Here is a 21,236-nt window from a genome sequence, read left to right on the forward strand (position 1 = left end):
TGTGTGTGTGTGTTTTTGTTTCTCCCCCGCGTCCGTCTGTTTTTCATGTGTCGTTAGAGTGGAAATAATGACAGCTTGCAAAAGAAAAAAAGGGAGAAATCCAGGATGTTATCGTTGCTGTGATTTCGCCCCTTTCCATACCCACCCCGCAAAATAAATAAATAAATAAATAAATAAATAAATAAATAAAAAAAGGCGGAAGCTCGTGCTTTCGTTAAACTGAGGCCTTGCAGTTTGTGTGTAAAAATAATAGCCTCATGCTTCCTCCAATGGGACTAGGCGTATAGCAAGTTCTGTGTTGCAGATGTGGTGTGACATCCCCTGATTGCGCAGGTGGGGCTGAGATTGGGTTACAGCCGCTGTGCAATGTGGTCCAGTGCTAGTAGACCTGCTGCTGCCAATTAGCTGGTTATATTTTTCAGTTGGCCACCTCCTATTTCACTGTGGTGCAATATTATCACATAACATAAGAATTACTGTCGCTATTTTCAAAGCATGGCTGTGTTTGCCTATTGCAGCAAAAACAGTCTTGTGGCATCTGAAAAACTAGCAAATTTATTCTGGCAAAAGCTTTCATTAGCTATAAACCACTTCATCAGATTCATGGTGTATTCTAGAAAATTTCAGGTTTATATATGATCAGTGAGGGATCAGGTGAGAGAATTGTAAAACAGTGAAGGCAGAAGGAGGCACTTAATTTCCTTCTGGCCTCACAGTTTACCGTTTGTTAGTTTTTAAAGTGCTACAAGACTCTGAAGAAATACTGTGTATGGCAACTTACCTTTTGCATTTTTGATAGCGTAATGAAATACAAGTTAATTTGCTCCTTAGCTCTCCAGCAGCCAGGGGCAAGCCTAGCAGTAAAGCAAAACGTTTTGTACCAGCTGCATCACTACAGGCATCTTCAAACAGAAATACAAGCACTCACCAGTTCTAAAGGGCACTGACTAGTGGTGGGAGAGTGTCAGAATAGGACCAGGGAGGCCCAGACTCAAATTTTCACTAATGGAACTCATTTGGTGATATTGACTCAGTCATATACTCTCAGAGTAGACACATTGACAGGGGAGATGCGGTGAACATTGTTTACCTGGACTTCCGAAAGGGGAGAGGTCCTTTTATGTATCAGTAACGGGTTAAAGAACTGAAAGCTGAGAGTAGAAATAAGTGGTGAATTCTCCCAATGGAGGGAAGTAAATAGTGGGGCCGCTGTAAAGAAGGCAAACTCCATGTTAGGCATTATAAGAAAAGCAATTGAGAATAAAACATGCTGTAGGGCATCTTTATTTCAAGTGAATCAACATCTTCAGTCAACAGAACCTGGATTCTCTTAGACCGGAAACTATACCCAACGCTCTTCATAAACACCACTAAGGCCATAGCTAGACCTAAGGTTTATCCCTGGAGCGTCCTGGGGTCAAACCTGTTCATCTAGGTGACACACAGGGGATCCAGTGCTCAGGCAGGGGCGAACCCTGGATGATCCCAGGATAAACCTTAGGTCTACCTGTGGCCTAAGATCCTGTTCAAAAGTCATGTTAAACCATGGTGGTTAAGCCCTATTTGCTAATAAAAAAAGCCTTAATCCCCATGGTTTAAGGTCTTCTGAACAGGGCCTAAGGCATCACTAATAATCCTCCTTCTATACAAAATCCTTTTCCTCCACTCTAGCTGGGATCCAATCTACATGTTAAATGCTGTTGTTGCTTATCTTGAAATTGGCTGAGTTCAAACAACATGCTAATCAACGGGGGGGGGGGTGTAATAAGAAGTGGTTAATACGCTAAAGGCAATTCTTTGCTTGTCCTTTGCTTGGTCATGAACTCCCAGCATTCCTCAGCCAAAAATTGAAGTCTCCTCCCATGTATTCTCAGTCAATTCCAGATCAGCCAGCAGGGGAAAATCGGTTCCCTTAATGGTCCAGGGTGCCTTCGTGTACAAGTGCACCCATTGCCATGCCTGTGCACTGGTTCCAAGGTGCTTCCACAACCCAAAATCGAGATTCAACTCTTCAAGGACTTTCTTCCCAGAATCGTGGTTGGTGGTGGTGGGAACAAACGTTCAGGAGGGTAACATTTACATCAGCTGCTGGGGAACATGGGAGGGAGGGTGCTGTTGCATCGTGTCCTGCTTTGATGGTCCCTGATCGACAGCTGGTTGGTCACTGTGTGAACAGTGTTGGACTTGGTGGACCCTCGGTCTGATCCAGCATGGCTCTTCTGTTCTTAAAGGTTCTTTCGCTCCAGATAGGGCCACAGCTGGCATCCCAGCCTAAGCTGGTAGAATGCACTCCAGGACACTGCAGCCAGCTGGGCTTCCCCAGTTAGCACAGAGCCCAGGAGGGCCCCCAGACTGCACACTTGGTCTTTTAGGAGGAGTGCAACCCCATCTAAGACCAGTTGTAAACCTCCATCCGAAATTGTTGGTTTTCCAACCTACTGTTTTCCGTCTTGTCTGGATTAAGTTTCAGCTTGTTCACCTTCATCCATCCCAAAACAGCCTCCAGAGGTCAAGAGTTCCAGAGCCTCCCTGGGAAGTGCAGATGGAAACGAGAGGTAGAGCTGAGTATCATCTGCATTCTGAGGACACTTCAGCCCAAATCTCCTGATGACTTTTCCAGTGGTTTCATGTAGATGTTATAAAGCATGGGGGACACAATAGAACCTCACAGCACCCCACAAGAGTGCTGTTAGCCATGGGGTGGAACCAAAATCCCCCCAGCACCACCTTCTGAGACTGCTCCTCCACAAAAGGCTGGAACCACGTTAAAGCCATGCTTCCCATGCCTACTCCAGGTAAACGCTCCATGGTTGATGGTATAGAAAGCCACTGAGAGATCCAGAAGAACCAACAGGGTTGCACTCCCCTCATCCATTCCCCCTCATAAGTCATCAACCAGGGTGACCAAGGCTGTTCCTGTCCCATAACAGACCTGCAATCTGATTGGAATGCATTTAGATAATCCGTTTCATCCCAAACGGCTTGGAGTTGGGAGGCCACAATGTGCTCCAGCACCTTGGCCAAGGAAGGCAAATCTGACAGAGGGTGATAGTTATCTGAAACCATAGGACCTAAATTTGGTTTCTTCAACAAGAGCTTCACCACAGCTTCTTTTAAAGTTGCGGGACCTCACCAGACTTCAAGGAGGCATTTCCAACCTCAGAGGTCCAGATATTCAACGCAGCTCCGGCAGTTTTCAAAAGCAGAGAGGGACAAGGATCTAAAAGGCACATAGTAGGCCTCAGTCCTCAAAGCAGTTTGTCCACATCCTCAGGTTGCACAAGCTGAAAGGTATCCATAACATGACTGGATGGTGCACCAGCCCCATCCGTTTCAGACTTGGTCAAGACCATGGGGAACATGGGTGGCAGGGTGCTGTTCCACCATATCCTGCTTTGTTGGTCCCTGGTCAACAACTGGTTGGCCACTGTGAACAGAGGTCTGGACTAGATGGACCTTCAGTCTGATCCAGCATGGTAATTCTTATGTTCTTATGCTCTTAAGTTGGCATGAATATGAGTGATGTTCAGAGCAGGTCTTTGAGGGTTCAAGTTGTTGTGCTCCAAAGCCTACACCTAAGAGTCTTTAACCGCATGCAAGAGCTCGGCTGGATGACACTCAGCAGATGCAATGGTGGCAGAGAAGTAGGATTTCTGCACCGCCATCAACACCACGGAATAAGATTGCAAAGAGATTCTTACCTGTGTTCAATCGTATTTGTTCCAAGTCTTCTGCCATTTGTGCTCTAATCATCAACATTTCATCCTCTCAGCTCGTCATAGTACCAAGGAGCTGACACAGTTCTACGACTAGGTTGAGGAGGTTTGGGAGTATCAATAGCCCAGGTAATCTTTTAATTCCTAGTGGTGACCAGGACTTCAGCAGGAGTTCCTGGTGCCTGCCTGCAGGAAAATCCCCAAGGGACCCCCACAATGCCTCTGGATTCATCAACCTGTGGTGGTAGAGCATCAAATTTGGTCCCCCAACTTTGCAGTGGACACAGGTGGCCTGAAGGTCAAAATTGATCAGATGATGATTTGTCCATGCCAAAGGAGTCACTACAAGCTCCCTCACCCACAGATCATTTTCTCCCAATCCAGCACAAAAGAGCAGGTCCAAAGCATGTCCTGCCACATGTGTTGGGCAAGATTAGGGTGACCATATGAAAAGGAGGACAAGACTCCTGTATCTTTAACAGTTGCATAGAAAAGGGAATTTCAGCAGGTATCATTTGTGTATATGGAGAACCTGGTGAAATTTCCTTTACATCACAGCAATTAAAGGTGCAGGAGCTATGCTAGAGTGACCAGATTTAAAAGAGGGCAGGGCACCTGCAACTTTAACTGGTGTGATGAAGAGGAAATTTCACCAGGTTCCCCATATATACAAATGACACCTGCTGAAATTCCCTTTTCAATGCAACTGTTAAAGATACAAGAGCCCTGTCCTCCTTTCCATATGGTCACCCTAGGCAAGATATTATCTTAGACAGGACTGTAGTTGATATAACTGCCATGAAAACCTCAGCTGCTCCTGACAAAGTAGCCTCAGCATGAATATTAAAGTCCCCCAAGGCCATAAGCCTCATGACCACCTCCATCAGCTCAGGCAGGGAGACCGTTGGGTAGCAGGGAGGGGGGTACCCCAACAGAATCCCTGTCCAATCTCAGGCGCCCCACAGCAGGTACAGACATTCAAAACAGATCCACTGTTGGATGGGGCATCTCACCAGGGGGATTTCATGGCTAAGGAGGATTTGAACCCTGCTCTCTCACATCCTGGCCCGAAAAAAATGCTCTGAGTCTGTAACAAAACTGGGCAGGTTTGTAAGGAAGAAGGCACTTGTTCAGGTACCCAGCCCCCAAATCTTTTAGGGCTTTGTGCGCTAGGACTAGAACCTTAAACCTGACCGGTAGTGAATTGACAGCTGGGACAGAACCCTCAGCAAAAAAATATCCAAAATCATACTTGGTTGATACCTTGATTAGGATCTTCCAAGACTGCACTCTTTCCAGAACTCTCCATCAGGGTATGTTGGAAGAAACAATTTTTTTAAAAAGTCTGCAAATATGACCAGCTGCTGTGGGAATGAGATGGGAGTTCTAAAATGGGGTTTGGCAGTTTGAAGGAATTGTGGCCACAGACACAGATCTTTTAAATGAATATTTTTGCTTTGCTTTGAATAATTAAGAGCACAATTTAATGTTGCATAAAGTGGGGTGGGGGCTTGGAAGTCATTACATGTGAGGAGCGGCTCCTGCCTCCACCACCTTTCAAGTCCTCACGGTTTCCTTGAAGGAAGGAGGCCTTGAAGGCTTCTCCCCTCCTTGCAAAGAGGGGTTGGAGGCCAAGCCAGTAAAGGGGGGGGGAATCAGCCCTTGATGGCACAACCAAATAATTTGGATACATAACAATAGGGTGACCATATGAAAAGGAGGACAGGGCTCCTGTATTTTTAGCAGTTGCATAGAAAAGGGAATTTATTATTATTATTATTATTATTATTTATTTATATAGCACCATCAATGTACATGGTGCTGTACAGAGTAAAACAGTAAATAGCAAGACTCATTTGTATGCATGTCGCGCCTGGTGAAATTTCTTCTTCATCACAACAGTTAAAGCTGCAGGAGCTATACTGCAGCTATACTGTGACCAGATTTAAAAGAGGGCAGGGCACCTGCAGCTTTAACTGGTGTGATGAAGAGGAAATTTCACCAGGTTCCCCATATATACAAATGACACCTGCTGAAATGCCCTTTTCAATACAACTGTTAAAGATACAGGAGCCCTGTCCTCCTTTTCATACAGGCACCTTACTAACAAGCACGACCCAAAAAGCTAAATTGTCAGAGCTGAAAAAGACACAAGGGAAAAGATGGCGATACTACTAATCCACACTACGAGTTCTGGCCTTGACGTGCTCCCAGTTCAGAGGGGACTGTTCATCTTACCATGGTTCTCAGCTGCCTCTCTCCCCTCTCCTCCAGAGGCAGCAGGGAAATGGGTTTTTTTAATACAATATTGCGACTCCTTTTTAGAGACATTCAGCAGAGTTAAAACAAAAGCATAACAGAACGAGAGCTTGACCACACCACCGGCACGCGCAAAGCTAGCTTAGAAAAGCAAACAAAACACTCTCCTTTGGGAAAAGGTAGAAACATGGTTTACTCATGAGTATTCTTGCATTTACAACAGGCAGGAAAAGCTTAGCATTGGTTCAGTCCATTTCCACAACACAGAGAAGTAGAGACAGAGACTGAGTTCGGACAACATGCTGGAGGGGTGGGGTTAATAGGAACAGAATGGAGGGGGAGGGTAATAGGAACAGAACCACTGATTAGCGTGTCATCCGAACTCCGCCAGAGAAAAAGACCGGGTGAGGAACAGGAAGTAGGAAACAGGAAGCCACATATAGGCCATAGAGTCCTTAGACTAGCAAGGCCCACACATTTACTAGCTAAAGGCCCAACTGTCCCCTTCCTGGGACTTGCAGGCGAGGTTGTAAATGTTCCCCAAATCTCTTTGGGGAAGTCAGGGAGTAGGCAAAAGAAGCCATCAGCTCCGTCTTCTCCAGGAGGCTAAGCAGGCTAGAAAGGATGAAACCAACAGCTCCTTCTGGCTGGGCCAGGAGGTCTCCCAACTAGGGACTTGGAAGGGGCTAGAACAAGGAGGAAGGCGAGGGCAGGCCGGGCACCAAGGCTTAATGTGGATTTCTGGTGGCCTGAACTGAGTGCCTCGCAGAGAGAGGGAGGGAATCCAAACAGAGTCTTTGGGGCGCCTGGAGTGCGGCTGCAGTGCGCCCCGAAATCGATGCTGTAGACGGTACCTTAACTGTTCCAAGAGGAGGAGGAGGAGGAGGCCCCGCATCGCCCCTCACGGGGACGGGGTGAAGAGTTGCTGGGCCCGGCGGCTTCGCCGGGGAATCGGCTGCGTCCTTGGCGCCGCCCACCTGCCCGCCGGCCTCCTGTTGCCGGCGAAAGAGCCACCCGGGCCCACCTGTGTCGGAGAGCTTGGCGGAAGAAGCCGCTGCCGGCTTCTTCCGCCGAGCTCTATGACCCAGGTGGCTCTTTCGCCGGCAACAGGAGGCCGGCGGGCAGGTGGGCAGCACCAAGGACGCAGCCGATTCCCCGACGAAGCCGCCGGGCCCAGCAACTCTTCACCCCGTCCCCACGAGGGGCGATGCGGGGCCGCCGCCTCCGCCTCTTCTTGGAACGGTTAAGGTACTGTCTACAGCATCAATTTCGGGGCGCACTGCAGCCACACTCCAGGCGCCCCGAAGACTGTGTGTGGATTTGCCCAGAGAAGGGACTTCACACCTCATTTCTCACTTTCCCCTTTCTCTCTTTTCGACCGAGGAAGCTGCAGGACTGCAAAGGTCCATTCAGCTTGGAGGGGGAGGAGCAGCTCCCAAGGAGGGTCTGTACCACCTGCAGGCCCTCCACGGCTGTGCTGCTGCCAGAGGTGCCAAGTCCATCCGCTGGGGCTGAAACCTCCGGAGCAAATGAGACCGTTTTGTTAGACTCAATAGGAGAGATACAGCAAGTTTGAGCGTTAGAGAGAGTTCGAGTGAGTTATTGGTCAGTTTTAGAGTTAGTCGGTTTTGTTAGGATTAGTTAGAAAGTTATAGATCATTATTAGGATAAGTTTAAAGGTTAGATACAGTTAGAACAAGTTAGAGGATTACAGTTAGTTCTATCGTTTTTAGAGGGACTTAGAAAGTTAGAGATAGTTGTTAGACTAAGTGAGTTAGTGGAAGGGAGAGTTGGGGCGTGGAAGGAGACATGGCGTCCTTCAAGATGGGAGTACGATTTTTATATTCTGCTTCTCAACCTAGAGGGACTCTCCTTCCCTTTTCCTGGCCAGGTTAAGATATGGAGTTATACAATAGAGGATTATAAGGGCTTTGGGGGTCACAGGGCTTTTTCCCTGGCTCTGTTTCAGAACTCCTGCAGCTGCCCCAGAGTGGGGCTGGAAGGGTTTTCGTAATCCTACCTTAGAGCCCAGGGTAGCCTCTGTCAGCCATCCATCCTTTAGCACACAAGCCATACAGCCAGGGTAGTGTTGAACACTGCCTGGTGTCCCCTTTCCTCACTTTCCCCCTTCTCTCTTTTAGGCTGAGGAAGCTGCGAGCCTTGTTCCAGCCAGACAAGGTCCATCCTGCTGTTAGCAAGGAGAGCAGCTCCCACGGGGGCTCTGTAATGCCTGCAGCCCCCGCAAGGCCCTTCTGGTGGCCCTGCTGCTGCTGCCAGAAGAGCCGAGTCCATCCGCTGGGGCTGAAACCTTCGGAGCAGGGGGTGGCCCTGGACCCGTGCTCCCTGCGCCGGAGGCTGGAGGCGATGGACAGGAAGGCTGGAGTGGAGGGTTCAGGTGAGGTGACGCCCAGGGCTCAGGGGGAGTGCTGGGGGAAGAAGGAGGCATGCTGGGAGGCCAAAGGCCTCAGAGGAAGCTGCAGCCTGTCTTTGGAAGATGGAAAGACTCACGTGTTCCTTCTTCTATCACGTTCACAGGCACCATGGATTCCACCACCTGCCTACCTCCAGTCCACGGTGATAAAGACTTTGCCCAGCTGCTGGACGCCATCACGGGGTTCACCCAGCAACTGAGAACTGGAGAACAGGTACATGTAGCTTAGTGACGCTGGTGGCTGGTCCCTCCAGGGGCTGCTAGGGCAGAGGGCGTAGTCACCCCTGGAGAGTGGGATGGAGGCCACTGCATCGCCTCTTTTCCCGACCCTCCACGAAAGGTGAGATGCCTGGAAACAGCATTGCGAGGGGTGGAGAGGGGGTGGCACCGTCCTCCTAACCTTAGAGACACCCAGACCCCAGGAGATTCCACAGCAGGCAGCAGCCCAGAGCATCTACAAGGGACACCCTGACAGGAAGGCCCAGCAACCTCCTTCCCTAGCTAACATTCTTGCCCATTTCTAGAATTTTGACAGCAAGGTCACCTTCCTCCGTGCCTTAATCCCATTGAGCAGGGTCGTCCGAAAAATGGCCCTGGGACTTCCCTACTCCAAGGAGGAACTGGCCCAGGCAGTCATGGTGAGTGAGATGCAGGACCCACCGTCCCGTGGGGAGATTGGGGGGATTTCCCTCCTGGGGCTTGAGAGGACTGGGACCCTCACCTTTTCCCTTTTGACCCCCCCCAGGTGGCGATGCAGTCCCAGGCAGGAGAAGCTCTCCCACCCTTTATTTTATCCTGCAGCATGAACGCCATATACAATCTCAGGTAACACGGTGGCTTGTGGGATCTGCGCCTGCTCACAAACTGGTCTCCTTAAGCTCGCTCAGGGTTTCTTTTGTGAAGGGGGGAGGGGCGATTTTGGCCGGAGAGTTTCCGGAGTTGTACGTCATTTTTTCTGTCTCAATATAAATAGAATTGGGCCCAAATAGTATCTATTTTTTAAAATGACTTTAGTTGACGTTGGATGAGGTTCTGAGCCCATCCACCTGGCTTCCTGTCCTGAGGGTGGGCCAGGGATAGAGAGGCTTCAGATGCAGGCACCTCCTCCCCCCTTCTCCCAATCCTCCAGGCTGCCCCCTTTCCGCCCTCCCAATTCTCTTCCGAAGTTGCTCTTGCTCAGAAACTGGAGCCGTGGCAGTGGTTTCCATGGGGGCTGGGACGGAGACGGGTGGGAAGATCCTGTGATCTAGGGGGGATCCGCACGTCGTACCCAGAGCGCTTCTATGCGACCCCAGTGCACCCCAAAAACAATAGTCTAGCTTGCCTGTAAAAGAAACGAGGAAGAGAAGTCCTTGCTGGCGCCAGCGCTCTCCGCCCCGCCTTCTTTCACCGAGCTCTCCTCGCCGGCTGGCGGCAAGGCCTTCTCTTCCTCGTTTCTTTTACAGGCAAGTTAGACGATCGTTTTTGGGGTGCACTGGGGTCGCATAGAAGCGCTCTGGGTACGACGTGCGGATCCCCTCCAGGTCCACTCCTCCACGCCCATAGCTCCTCTGAAGGGAAGAGGGGTGGAAATCCAGGTCTGATGGGGAGATGCTCCAGTCTCTTGATCGTTTTAGCTGCCCTTTTCTGCCTTTTTCCCAGCTCTACAGTATATTTTCTAGGTGTGGTGACCAAAACTGCACACCGTCTTCAAAGTGTGATGGCACCATAGATTTGGATCAAGGCAATAAGTTAATGGTCGTGGTGACCGGCAGCCATCCTGGAAGGCCCCCCGTAACGATACGGCTGGGGGAGGGTTATTTCCAACAGAGGCTCTTGGACCAGCCTGAACAACAGCTCCACCCTCTCTCACCAGAACTGATTCCTTTTCCTTTTCTTCACCCAGCCAAATCGGACCAGCCTTCAGCCAGGAGATGGAGACCCAGATCCTTCGGTTGGCTCTCCACGAGGTTCTCAGCCAGCCCAGGGATGGAGCAGCCCCTTGGCATCAGGTAAAACCTGGACCAATGCATTAGTGCTGGGACAAAGGCCGTTTCCTGGCCCTGTGGTGGCTGATCCTTCCTTGAACTGAAGTTGCGGAGATCTGCTTTATACTCAGGGGAGCAGATGTATGTTCTGCAGGGCAGGCGGGACGGGGGGGTCCACGTTCCTTTCCTGCAGCATCTGTCCATGGAATTGTTTCTGGAAGGAGGGTTCCTTAGAGAAAGGGAGTTATAGGGCATCCTATGGGTCAGGGGAAGGCAAAACCTTGAGGCCTGCAGGCCCATCTGGTGCTCCTTTGACCTAAACCGAGAAGGGGAAAGGGGCTCCAGGCCAAAACGGGGCAGGAGGGAGGAGGCCTTCTTGCCCACGGTTCCTTGGTGTGGCGTGAGCTCGTTCCACTCTCAGGCCGTCTTTCATCAGGGCCCGCTGTCCCCTACCTCTGTTGAAGACAAAGGGACAGTGTTGCTCCAGTGGCTTTGTAGAGGAGGAGGGAGGGGGATTTATGGGCACCCATTGGTGCCACGTTGCTGACCCCTACTGTAGCCTATTCAGCGACATGTCTCCTTGGCGGGGGAGGTCCTTTGGTGTCCACACCCTACTGTAATGCTCTCTTTCTTTTCAGCGCCTCTTCAAACCTTACGGTTTTGAGATGGCGCAGCGGATGCTGAGAGGGTTGCTGACCGGGGAGCCAACCGTGGGCCACCTCCTCTATATCTTGGAGGTGAGTGGGGATGCAGCTGGGATTTCATTTTTGCTTGCAAGACACGTGAGGAAGCCCAGCTTGAAGGTCTGAATCAGAGCGGGCAGATCCTGCAAGCATTTTGAGCGGTTGCTTCCTTCCACAGCACATCCACTACTGGATTCGATCGAGGGATCTAGTGGAGCGGTGGAGGGCCCTAAGTGCTGCCAGCAACCTGATCCACTTTGCCCTGGGGCTCCAAGAATTGGATGTGAGCATCCCCACCTGCTGGCATGGCTGGAGCCCTGGACTGGGACTCTAGGAGACTCCAAAGAAGTGGACTCAGGCTGCTCTTGGAGGGAAAAGCATCATTTCCTCCTTACAATTGGGAGCAGGGAGAAGGGCAGAACCCAAATCAGGGCCACCGGAGGGGGAGGCAACACATTACAGCTCTCCCATCCCAATGCCAGGGGCCCGTTGGAGCTTCCGCTGAGGGCCTGTCGTCCTTGCAGATTTATAGGATGGAGCCCCATTGAGGCAAAAGGTCAAACTGAGAGAAAAACCCACCTTGTTTTCTTTCCCTCCAGATGTCTGGAGACCGCCCAGTCCTTGGCCGCCTCATGGCCGAGGTCAGAGGCCTCGTCCATGACGAGAGGGAGGAGCTCCAGGAGCAGGCCAAGGAGGAGGTCTGCGCCTATGAAGAGCTCCTCCTTCTCCAGAGGGGTAAGTCGGCTGGGAAGAATGGCCATGCGGGGGGAGGCTCCTTGCTGATTTCCATGGGGTGATAAAGGAAAGGGGGAACCACGGCCTTCCCTGTCCCAAGACAATTCATTAGTTCCCCCCCCTCCTCAGCTCTCCACGTCCTCCCATTTTGGGAGGAGAGATTCCCCCACTAAGGCTAAACAACGTCTTTCACTGATCCCAGTGATATGTCCTTAGTGAAACGCCCCCGAGCACCGTAGCTTTTAAACGTGACCTCTGCTCCTCTCACTTCTGTTCTCTTCCATCCAGATGCCGCCATCATTGCAGACCTTGAGAACACACCGATGCAGACGAATTTGGGGCCGGCACGAGCGCTCTTGAACTGGCGTCGCTGCAACAACCGCCTTGTACTGCCGGACATTGAACGGGGGAGCCTGGTGGTGATGTCACAGGGCTATCACCCTTCGGGGAGCCTTTTCTGGAAACCACCCGGTCCTTGGGAGGCTTGTGGTGGAATTGGGAGCGCTCCTCAACGACGGGCGAGAGAGGAGCAGGACAAGGCAGCCCCCAGGCCCTATGATCAGCTCCTTCTTCTGCAGAGGGGTAAGGAGGCTCGGAAGGCTGAAACCAGCAGCCGCTCCTGGCTGGGCCAGGGGTCATCCCCAATGGGGACTGGAAGCCTCCCTTCTCACCAAGCCCATGTGGTGTCTCTCTGCTAGGGCTCAGCATCTCCGAGGACCCCTGGAGCAGAAGAGCAAATGGAGGCGAAGGAGTTGACGGGTTCTGGAGCCAAGGGCCGAGTGGGCGAGGTGAGGGTCACCCTCCAGGGCGGCCGTCAATATGGCTGCAGGGCGATGCTGCAGAGACGTCTCTTGCTCTTCTCCCGTTAGATTGGTGCGGAAGGGACTAGATGAGGCCGGGAGTGCAGGGCAGGCCAGTGTCCAGGCTCAGCTGGATGGGGCACGTGCAGAGGGCCGCCTCACAGCCAAGAAAGGGTTTGTCATCCGAGTAATTGCAGTGGCGGGGAGCTTCTCTCAGGTGGGGGCAGCAGCGTTCAGAGGAGATCTTGGGGTTGCCGCCTCTCCTGAAGGAGAAAATGGCCGCACTTCAGTTTGTGTGTCTTCCCAAGCACTGATCCGAGGGACGCTGATCGAAATGCCCTCCGTGACGTTTTCACCAATGAAAGTGACGGAGCAGATCCTCACAGTCACCTTCCTAAATGGAAAGCGCAGAGATCCATTTTATGCTCAGGGTGGGGGGCAGATGTCTGTGCCCCAGGGAAGGCAGGAAGGGGCACAAACCCATGGAACTGGACCCAGAAGGAAGGGGGTTATCATGGCTTTCTCTAGGCTGGGGGTAGGCAAAGCCTTGAAGCACATTAGATGCTTTGAGACAATGTCCCCAGCATAACTGGTGCGGTAAGCTGTTCAGAGCTCCCCCTTCCCTGGATCCTCCTGTTTCTCCCCCAACCACCACCACCACTTGCCCCTCCAGTGACTAGAACAGAGGTGGGCCATGAGTTCCCCTCCCACATTCGGGCCGGAAGGAAGGAAGGAAGGGACCTTTTTGGCCCAAGGTCCCTTTGCGCATCAAGCGCTTCTTCCCTTCTCCAGCCCCTTTCCAGCTGGGCCCCCTTTCCTCCACCTCTTGGACAGCTGAAGGAACAACATTGCCCCATTGCTGTCATCAGAGGTGGGGCGGGGGAAGGCTGCCTCGTGGGCATCCGTGGGGTGGTGGTGTCTTGGGGGCCACGTTGCTGACCCCCTGCGATCACCTATTGCCTGTCCGGCAGCCTTGGCAGCGGGGATCCCTCAGCATCTACACGCTGGCCTAAAGACCTCCTTCCTGTCTGTATGTCTTCAAACCCTCCTGACAGGGGAGGCAACCGTGAGCCACCTCCAGTCCTTATTGGCAGTGAATGGGGGAAGGAGGTTTATCCTGCAGGGAAGAATCTGAGGGAGAGCCTGTCACGCAGCCTGCAGCAGGACAAGCGGACATGGGCTGATGGATACCCAGCCAGAGAGAATCGGGGGTCAGGGGGAGCCCGCATTCAGGTCACTGTGGCAGGGCCAGGGGTTAAAGCCCCCTAACGCCCCCTCCCACAATGCCGGGGTCCCATTGCTGAGCGTGATTCCTGCACTGTCTGCCTTCCGCATTTGCACTCGAGGGAACACCGTGTGATCAGGGCAAGGTGTCATTTGCAACTCTAAGGCACCCGGGTCTGTAGTTCCCCAGCTGGCCACGGGGCCTTGGCTTTCGTTTCATCCCATTTTCATTGCCTTCCAAATGCAAACAGGACAGCATCCTGTTTGGGCCTGCTCCATATAGCCCCGAAGCGGAGAAGGCGGAGGGCCTGCCCTCCCTGTGGATTTACCTGCGCATCAATGGAAGCAAACAGAGGAACGGATAGAGCAATGTGGGTCGAGCTCCATCTTGTTTTCCTTCCCACTAGGTATCTCCAGAGGCCACCCATTCACGTCATGGCTGCAGGACAAGAGCTCTGTCGTCAGGCCGAGGAAGACCTCAGCTCCGTTCCTCAGCTCCTTCGAAGGCCAGTAAGGATGACACCAGCAGCAAGGGGGGTGCGTGGCAGGAGCAGCAGTTGCCGCCGGCTCCTGGCTCTCTGCCTGTTGAGATTGGAAGCGATAGCAGTGGTAGCAAGAGGAGGACGATCAGGAGCAGCTGCTGAGAGGGTAGACTGCCTGAGGGAGAGGAGCCACGGAGGGGGCCTTTCCTACGGCCCTCCGAAAACTGGAGCCAGCCCTGGTTGAGGGTGTCTGTTGAAGAGAAACGGGTGAGAAGACGTGAATTGGCTTGCTTGGTCTTGGGGGTGGGCGGATGGGGTGTCATGGAATATAGGCCTCAGGGGAAGCCTGGGGCTAAGGTGCTGGATCTCTGCAGGATTCCGGGGGGGGGGGGTTCTGGGAGAGGAAAAGGAGAAAGGGCCCCCTCTTGCCCTGCCTACTTACTCCCTGGAAACCTCCCTCTCCTGACAGAAAGCAGTAAAGGGCTCAGATCTGCTGCTGCCAGCCAGCCCCACACCTCATCGCAGAGGCAGGGAGGAAGGGGCAGCTCCCGGGGGAGGGAGTGGTGAAGCCGTGGCTGGAGGCTGACACGGCAGACCGGCTGCGCTCTCGGCCTCTAACTGCTCTAACTGTCTCTCCGCAACGGCCAGGGACCTCTTTGCATTTGGAACGCTCCGTCAGCTCCGCCCTTTAAAGGTGTATCGCTCAACCCACACGCTATTAGACTCAATTTATATTGAAGTGGGAAACTGCCCAGGAAGGCCAACACAGTCACATTGGACTTCAAAAGAGGAAACTTCTCTAAAATGAGGGAACTGATGGAAAGGAAGTTGAAAGGGGGAGTCAAGAGGGTTGAATCCCTTCCAAAAGCACCATAACTTTCCGAAAGGGTATGAAATGGTCCTTTTTAGCCCAGCCAATAACAGTTATCTGGTCTCCTGAGTGCTGCAGTCTTCCAATGATGCCTGTGGCCATGTTTTTTGAAACCCAGTTTTGGAAGGTAAAGCGCTGCAGAGTTGCTAGGCGTGATGGCTCTATCTTGTTTTGTGGACTGGAGGCAGTAGATCTCTCAATAGCAGGAGCTGGGAAAAGGCAGCAGGAGGGTGCTGTGGGTCCCATGTACTTCCTTTACTTATGAGATGGCTGAGGAGTGTCCTGTCTTTCATGGTGGAATCCTCTTTCTGACAGCCTGTAGCCTCCCTGGCTTCCCACATTTCCCACCCAGAGGAATTGATTCCTCTCCTAGGGCTTTTTAGATCAGGAAATGCAGGCAGGGGTAGAAAAAAAATCTCCAGATTTTCGGCTTCAACTCACAGCTTTCTTGACCATCAGCCATGCTGGCAGGGGCTTCTGGGAGCTGATGTCCAAAATAGCTGGAGTTCTGCCAGCTGTCTGGGCCACCTGTTTTACCATGAACCTGCCCAGGGAAGAGGCCGTGCAGGAGAGTCCCTTTCGGGGGTGGCACACAGAGGCCTCTTGGCCAGGCAAGCGCAGAGGTGTTTTCTCCTGGGCTGCTCCCAGATTGTGGAACCGTTTCTCTCGAGAACTAGGACTGGCCACCACTTGGGCCTTTGGGGCCTTTTGGAGGGGCAAAAATATCAGGATGCTCTTAAGAATCAAGGGCCCGGAAACAGGACTAAAGATGAACAAAAGACGTCCGATACATGACTGAGAAGGAGCCTGCTCCAAGGCAGCATGAATTGCAGGACACGAACAAGGAGGCACAAATGTTTGGCTCCCGACATGAACCTACTCGTACACTGCGCTCAACATCTAAGGTCCTCCTCTGAGTGCCTACTCCGAGGGAAGCTTGGAGGATGGCAACAAGAGAGAGGGCCTTATCAGTGGTGACCCTCAACCATGGAATTATCTTCCTGATGAGGCTTGCCTGGTGCCAACACTGTTACCTTTCAGGTGTCAGGTCAAGACTTTTCTATTCTCCCAGACATTTAACAGCTTTTAACAACGCTAAGTTTGTTTTCTAACGAACTGTTGTTTTGAAATGGATACTATTGTTTTTATACTGTTGTTTTTATGTTTCTGATAGTTTTTAAATTTTGCATACTTTTTAAATGTTTACTGTTTTTAACTTTTGTAAACCGCCCAGAGAGCTTCAGCTATGGGGCAGTATATAAATGTAACAAATAAATAAATATAGGCCTAGAAGCCATGTTTGGTGTTTTGGTAGTCAAGCTGGGTGGGAAGGAGGACTTTCCCTTGGAGCAATAGCCTGAGATGCAGGATGGCCATCCTTCTCAATGGTCAAGCGCTGACCCCAGGATGCTCATGCCACCAGCTACATGCCAGTCGTAGAGATTTCTGGTGGCCGAAGCTCAGTGCATGGTATAGCGTGAGACGGACCTGCACAGGCCCGTTTCTCACTTTGCCCCTTCTCTCTTTTAGGCTGAGGAAGCTGCGAGCCTTGCTCCGGCCGGGCAAGGTCCATCCTGCCGTTAGCAAGGAGAGCAGCTCCCACGGGGGCTCTGTAAAGCCCGCAGCTCCCGCAAGGCCCTTCTGGTGTCCCTGCTGCTGCTGCTGCCAGAAGAGCCGAGTCCATCCGCTGGGGCTGAAACCTTCGGAGCAGGGGGTGGCCCTGGACCCCTGCTCCCTGCGCCGGAGGCTGTTTGAACTGAGCTGGCAAAGGACATCTTGCAAAGGGCTGCCTTTCCCCTAGGAGCAAGAACTGCCAGTGCCACCCCTCAACTCATGGTTGCTCCCAGGAGTTCAAAGCGAGCCTGGAAAGTGCGTTGTTTTCCAGATGTTGGGAGTCGTTGGCCTGGGAATGGCAGGAGGCGAAAGGTTGAGGGCCGTGCAGCTGAAGAAGGGGATGGAGATGGAGAGGTCAAGACGGAGGTGCCAGGCGATCCTGCGACAGCGGATGAGATCCCAGCGCCCGCTGTCAGATGCTCATCTCGACCCAATGAACGCATGCCAGATCAACGCCTCCCCTGCCTTGCAAGGTCGGGACCACCCAATGAACCCTTCACTTGGGAAGAGATTAAGGAAATGCATAGGCTGAAGCCAGCCGGTGGAGGGAAGCAGCCCAAAAGGAAAGCGAGGCCCTGTACAAGAGCGAGGTGGCCATCCTAACTACTGCACAAGCAAGAAAGCCAGGAGATTCAAATGGGTCTCCGAGAGGAAGGAAAGTGCAGAAGGTGAAATGGAGCAATGCAGGGCGATACTAGCGGCCAAATGTTTTTCTGCAGAAGGATGGCAAAGACTTTGATGAAACCTTCAGAATATTGCATCCCAAAACCACATTTTAAAAAATCTACACAAGATCAGTTGCTGCCTTAACTTTTGAACTAAAATCTATTGATTTTTAAAAAAGGACACGTTAAGGTTTTGAGGCCTTTACCCTAGGGAGGTCATGCAGCACATTCAAGCTGGAGAAAAGGAAATGGAATAGTGGTTGTTGAGGGAGGGACATCCCAGAGTTGGAACCCATGGTTGTTTAGCCACAGCAGGAGTGAATGGATAGGGAGCCAGTGTGCTCACTCACATCCCATTCATTCATTAAACAAACAAACCCTGTGTTGTTGTGAAGTCTGAACCAGGTCTATACATAGTTGTCCAGTGTTATTATTTCCATACTGTAATTTCACAGAGGTTGATTCTGAGAGATAATAACTTATGACAGCCCCTCAATGCAGTTGTGCCCTTCAGTGGAGACCATCCCATTGTCTCCACAGTACAGATTGAGTGTGGAGGTGGTGTCATGACTGAAAGATGGCAGGTTTATGACAATCCTGTTGATATCCATATATTGTAGGTTAGGGATTGGTAGTTAAAACCACCCTATATTATGATATCCATTTTTCAGTTGGAGGCAGATATTCTAATAAAAGGCTTTAAGAATTGCCAGTCAGTTCAATCTTTATTAGTTAAATATAGTGCCACACAGATGCAGATAACTCCACAGTAATACCTTGCAGGATAGTTATGTCTGTATGCAGACAGACAAAAGAACAGTTACATAGGATATTCAGATATTTCACAGAAACTTATTTTGCTTTGGTAAGAGTACCCATGTTCTAAATCACCTGCAATCATCATACATTTGTGCTGAAAATAATCAGGATTGTTAAATAACAGCTTGAAATGCATTTTTGGAAGGTTCTGTGCCTGCACTTGGTCATTTCTATTGATTGATGTTTTCTGTTTGCAGCAAAATATATCCCCCATGAAACATACCTTAGTTGCTGTAAAGGTAGACTGCTAAGTCTATCACACCCTCAAAACCCAAAGCCAACCTTCACCTGCATGCACCAGCTGACCCATTGTACCTGTGCCTCCCTAGTAGAGTTTGATGAGAGCTAAATAATACTGGGAGCCAAGGAGCAAAGCCCTATGCATGTTTCGTTAGAAAAAGTCCTATTAAGTCCAATGGCACTTACTGCAATGTATGTGTATAGGAGGGGTGGGGGGCATGTGGCCCTCCAGATGTTTTGGGGACTGCAACTCCTGTCAGCCAACATATCAAATGGTGAGGGATGATGGGCATGGTAGTCCAACAACATCTGGAGGGCCTCACATTCCCCATTCCTGGTGCATCTAGAACATTCCACAATAAATGTAGCAGCTCAGTCAACAGCTTTTACATGAGTGCCTTGTACACAACAATCAGTTTATAGCATTTTATATAGCTATAAAGACATCAACATATTTGCCAAACCTCAGTTTAGTACTTCATTTCCCACTCCTATACCAAGTGTACATCTGCAGAAATTCATAGGCAACTGATAACGAAGGATTTATCCTAGCATATATAAAAACACTTTTAAAATTGTGTAGTACAGCTGAAATGAATACCTTTGTCCAACAGTGTTCTGTGATTAGACTGTGATTGTTCCTTTGATTAGGCTTGGAATCATAAATTAACAGCTTACTAACGCTGTAATCGTACACACATTCACCCTGGAGTAAAACCCACTGTAAGGCAATCAGCATCTTAGAATTTAAGAAGAAAAAACAGAACATTAGTCTACTTGAATAGCCCATGGCTTGTATGTGCCAGGTTTGTCCTTTGGTATCTAAAAAAACAAAAATAAGAGAGAAAGAGAAATATGTTAATGTGTAATTGAATATTAGGAAATAAAAGAAAATCAAATGATATTGAACATCCAAAACCATTATCTTATCCCAATTCCTCACATACATTGTCTGCTAAGTTTGCTGATGACATCAAATGCCATGGTTTCTATGAATGGAAGGAGCCATTCCATTCCATTCCATTCCATTCACAGAATTCCAAGTCTATGGTCTTTCCTCTGCCACTGACTTGCTAAGTGATACTGGGCATTTCAAGTCTTTGGCCCCGGTCAGAAGACACCTTAAAGCACGGTTTTAAACATGGTGGTTAAGCCAGAAAAACAGGCGGTGTTCAGAAGACACCTTAAACCATGGCTTTATTCACCACGGTTAAAGTCATGGTTTAAGGTGTCTTCTGAATGCAGCCTGGCTTTCTGCCTTAACCACCATGGTTAAAGCCATGGTTTAAGGAGTCTTCTGAACAGGGCCTTTGTCTTTTTTTGTTTTTGCCCTGTGCAGACTTGTCTTGTACTGATACAGACAGGATGAAAGGACAGAATTAATGGAAGAGAGGGTTACCCCCACGCCCTCAACAGGTCTTTACCATTTCTGTAAAGTGATCGGCACAGGCCATGCGAATCCTCTCTATGTTCAGAGGACTGTCCAGTGTGAAAGCGCCATTTAAGCCTCTTTCCTTCCGAGCAGCTGCCACCGCATCCCTTATGGCAAAAAACACAGAGGACGCCAGGAACAATCCAGCCTCCCCCACACCCTGTAGTAAGATGAAGACAAAAACAAGCATTTGTTTTGCTATTTCTTAAAACTCCTAAGTGAATGAATATTGTTTGCATTTATCCCCAAGTCAGCCGTATTTTTCTCTTGCCCCCTACTTCAGCATGATCACCAACAGAAGGCACTGAGTATAGATATGGGCTCTGTGAACAATTTTTTAAAAGTATGGGGAAGAGACTGGAATATTGAAATGAAAGAGGAGGAATGGTCTTATTTATTTATTTATTACATTTATATCCCACCTTTTTTCCTCCAAGGAACCCAAGGTGGTGTACATAATCCTCCTCCTCTCCATGTTATCCTCACAACAACCCTGTGAGGTGGGTTGGGCTGAGAGTCTGTGACTGGCCCAAAGTCACCCAGTGGGTTTCCATGGCTGAGTGGGGACTAGAACCCGGATCTCCCGACTCCCAGTCCTACACCTTAGCCACTACACCACACTGAACTTTATCTTTGGATGCAATAAGTCCATATCAGCCATGGTATCGCACCCCTTTGAAGATTTCTTATATGTCTAGGAACAGTTCTTCTAAATGCTGGCAGGGATGTGATATGGTGGGGTCTTTCCGATTTTTGGGTCTCGGATATTTGGGACCAAGTCTTTTTGGAAATTTCAAACATAATGGGAACAACTATAACTAAATCTTCAGAACTAGCACTTCCAAACTTATTCCATGGCCAACATAAAAGCCTATTACATAAGGAACTGATGGGATATCTATTAATAGCAGCACGAGTGCTTATTGCCAGATACTGGAAAGATTTACAAGGAATCTCAATAAATGGTACAATAAGGCATGAGGAGTAGCGCTAGTAGAAAAACTGACTCAAAATTTACATATAGCAAAAGGACCAAAAATAAATAAAAATCAGATACATTTGCTGCTGAGTGGGGGACTTTTATTACATATATGAATAAAGATAGTAATACGCATCTAGTCCCAAAAGCCTTCAGAAATATTTGGTTCGCTTAAGATATAATCATTCCTTTAAATACAGCGTCCATGTTTATATATTGGCATGTGTATATCCCCCTAAGATTTTTGTTTTATCTTTCATGACCATGTTTTGTATTAAATCTCCATATGTTGGTTGGATTACTGTGGAATATTGATGTT

The 21,236-nt window shown here is 50.1% G+C and overlaps 2 protein-coding genes across 3 annotated transcripts in view; both read right to left on the reverse strand.

The window, feature by feature from the left end:
• The window catches only part of NIF3L1 (NGG1 interacting factor 3 like 1), a 130,674-nt gene that overhangs the window by 57,915 nt on the left and 51,523 nt on the right, over positions 1–21,236 (reverse strand). The gene's annotated exons all lie outside the window — the stretch shown is intronic.
• The window catches only part of LOC134392124 (aldehyde oxidase 3-like), a 71,663-nt gene continuing 68,423 nt past the window's right edge, over positions 17,997–21,236 (reverse strand). For both annotated transcript variants that reach the window (XM_063116172.1, XM_063116173.1), the window contains 2 exons: positions 19,931–20,098; positions 17,997–19,328 (listed from right to left, as the gene is read on the reverse strand). In XM_063116172.1, the coding sequence (XP_062972242.1) occupies positions 19,275–19,328; positions 19,931–20,098 (222 nt within the window). In that variant the 3' untranslated portion in view covers positions 17,997–19,274. The remainder of the gene's footprint in view (positions 19,329–19,930; positions 20,099–21,236) is intronic.

This window comes from Elgaria multicarinata, chromosome 2 (assembly GCF_023053635.1).
Source record: "Elgaria multicarinata webbii isolate HBS135686 ecotype San Diego chromosome 2, rElgMul1.1.pri, whole genome shotgun sequence".
In the NCBI taxonomy this organism is placed as follows: domain Eukaryota; kingdom Metazoa; phylum Chordata; class Lepidosauria; order Squamata; family Anguidae; genus Elgaria; species Elgaria multicarinata.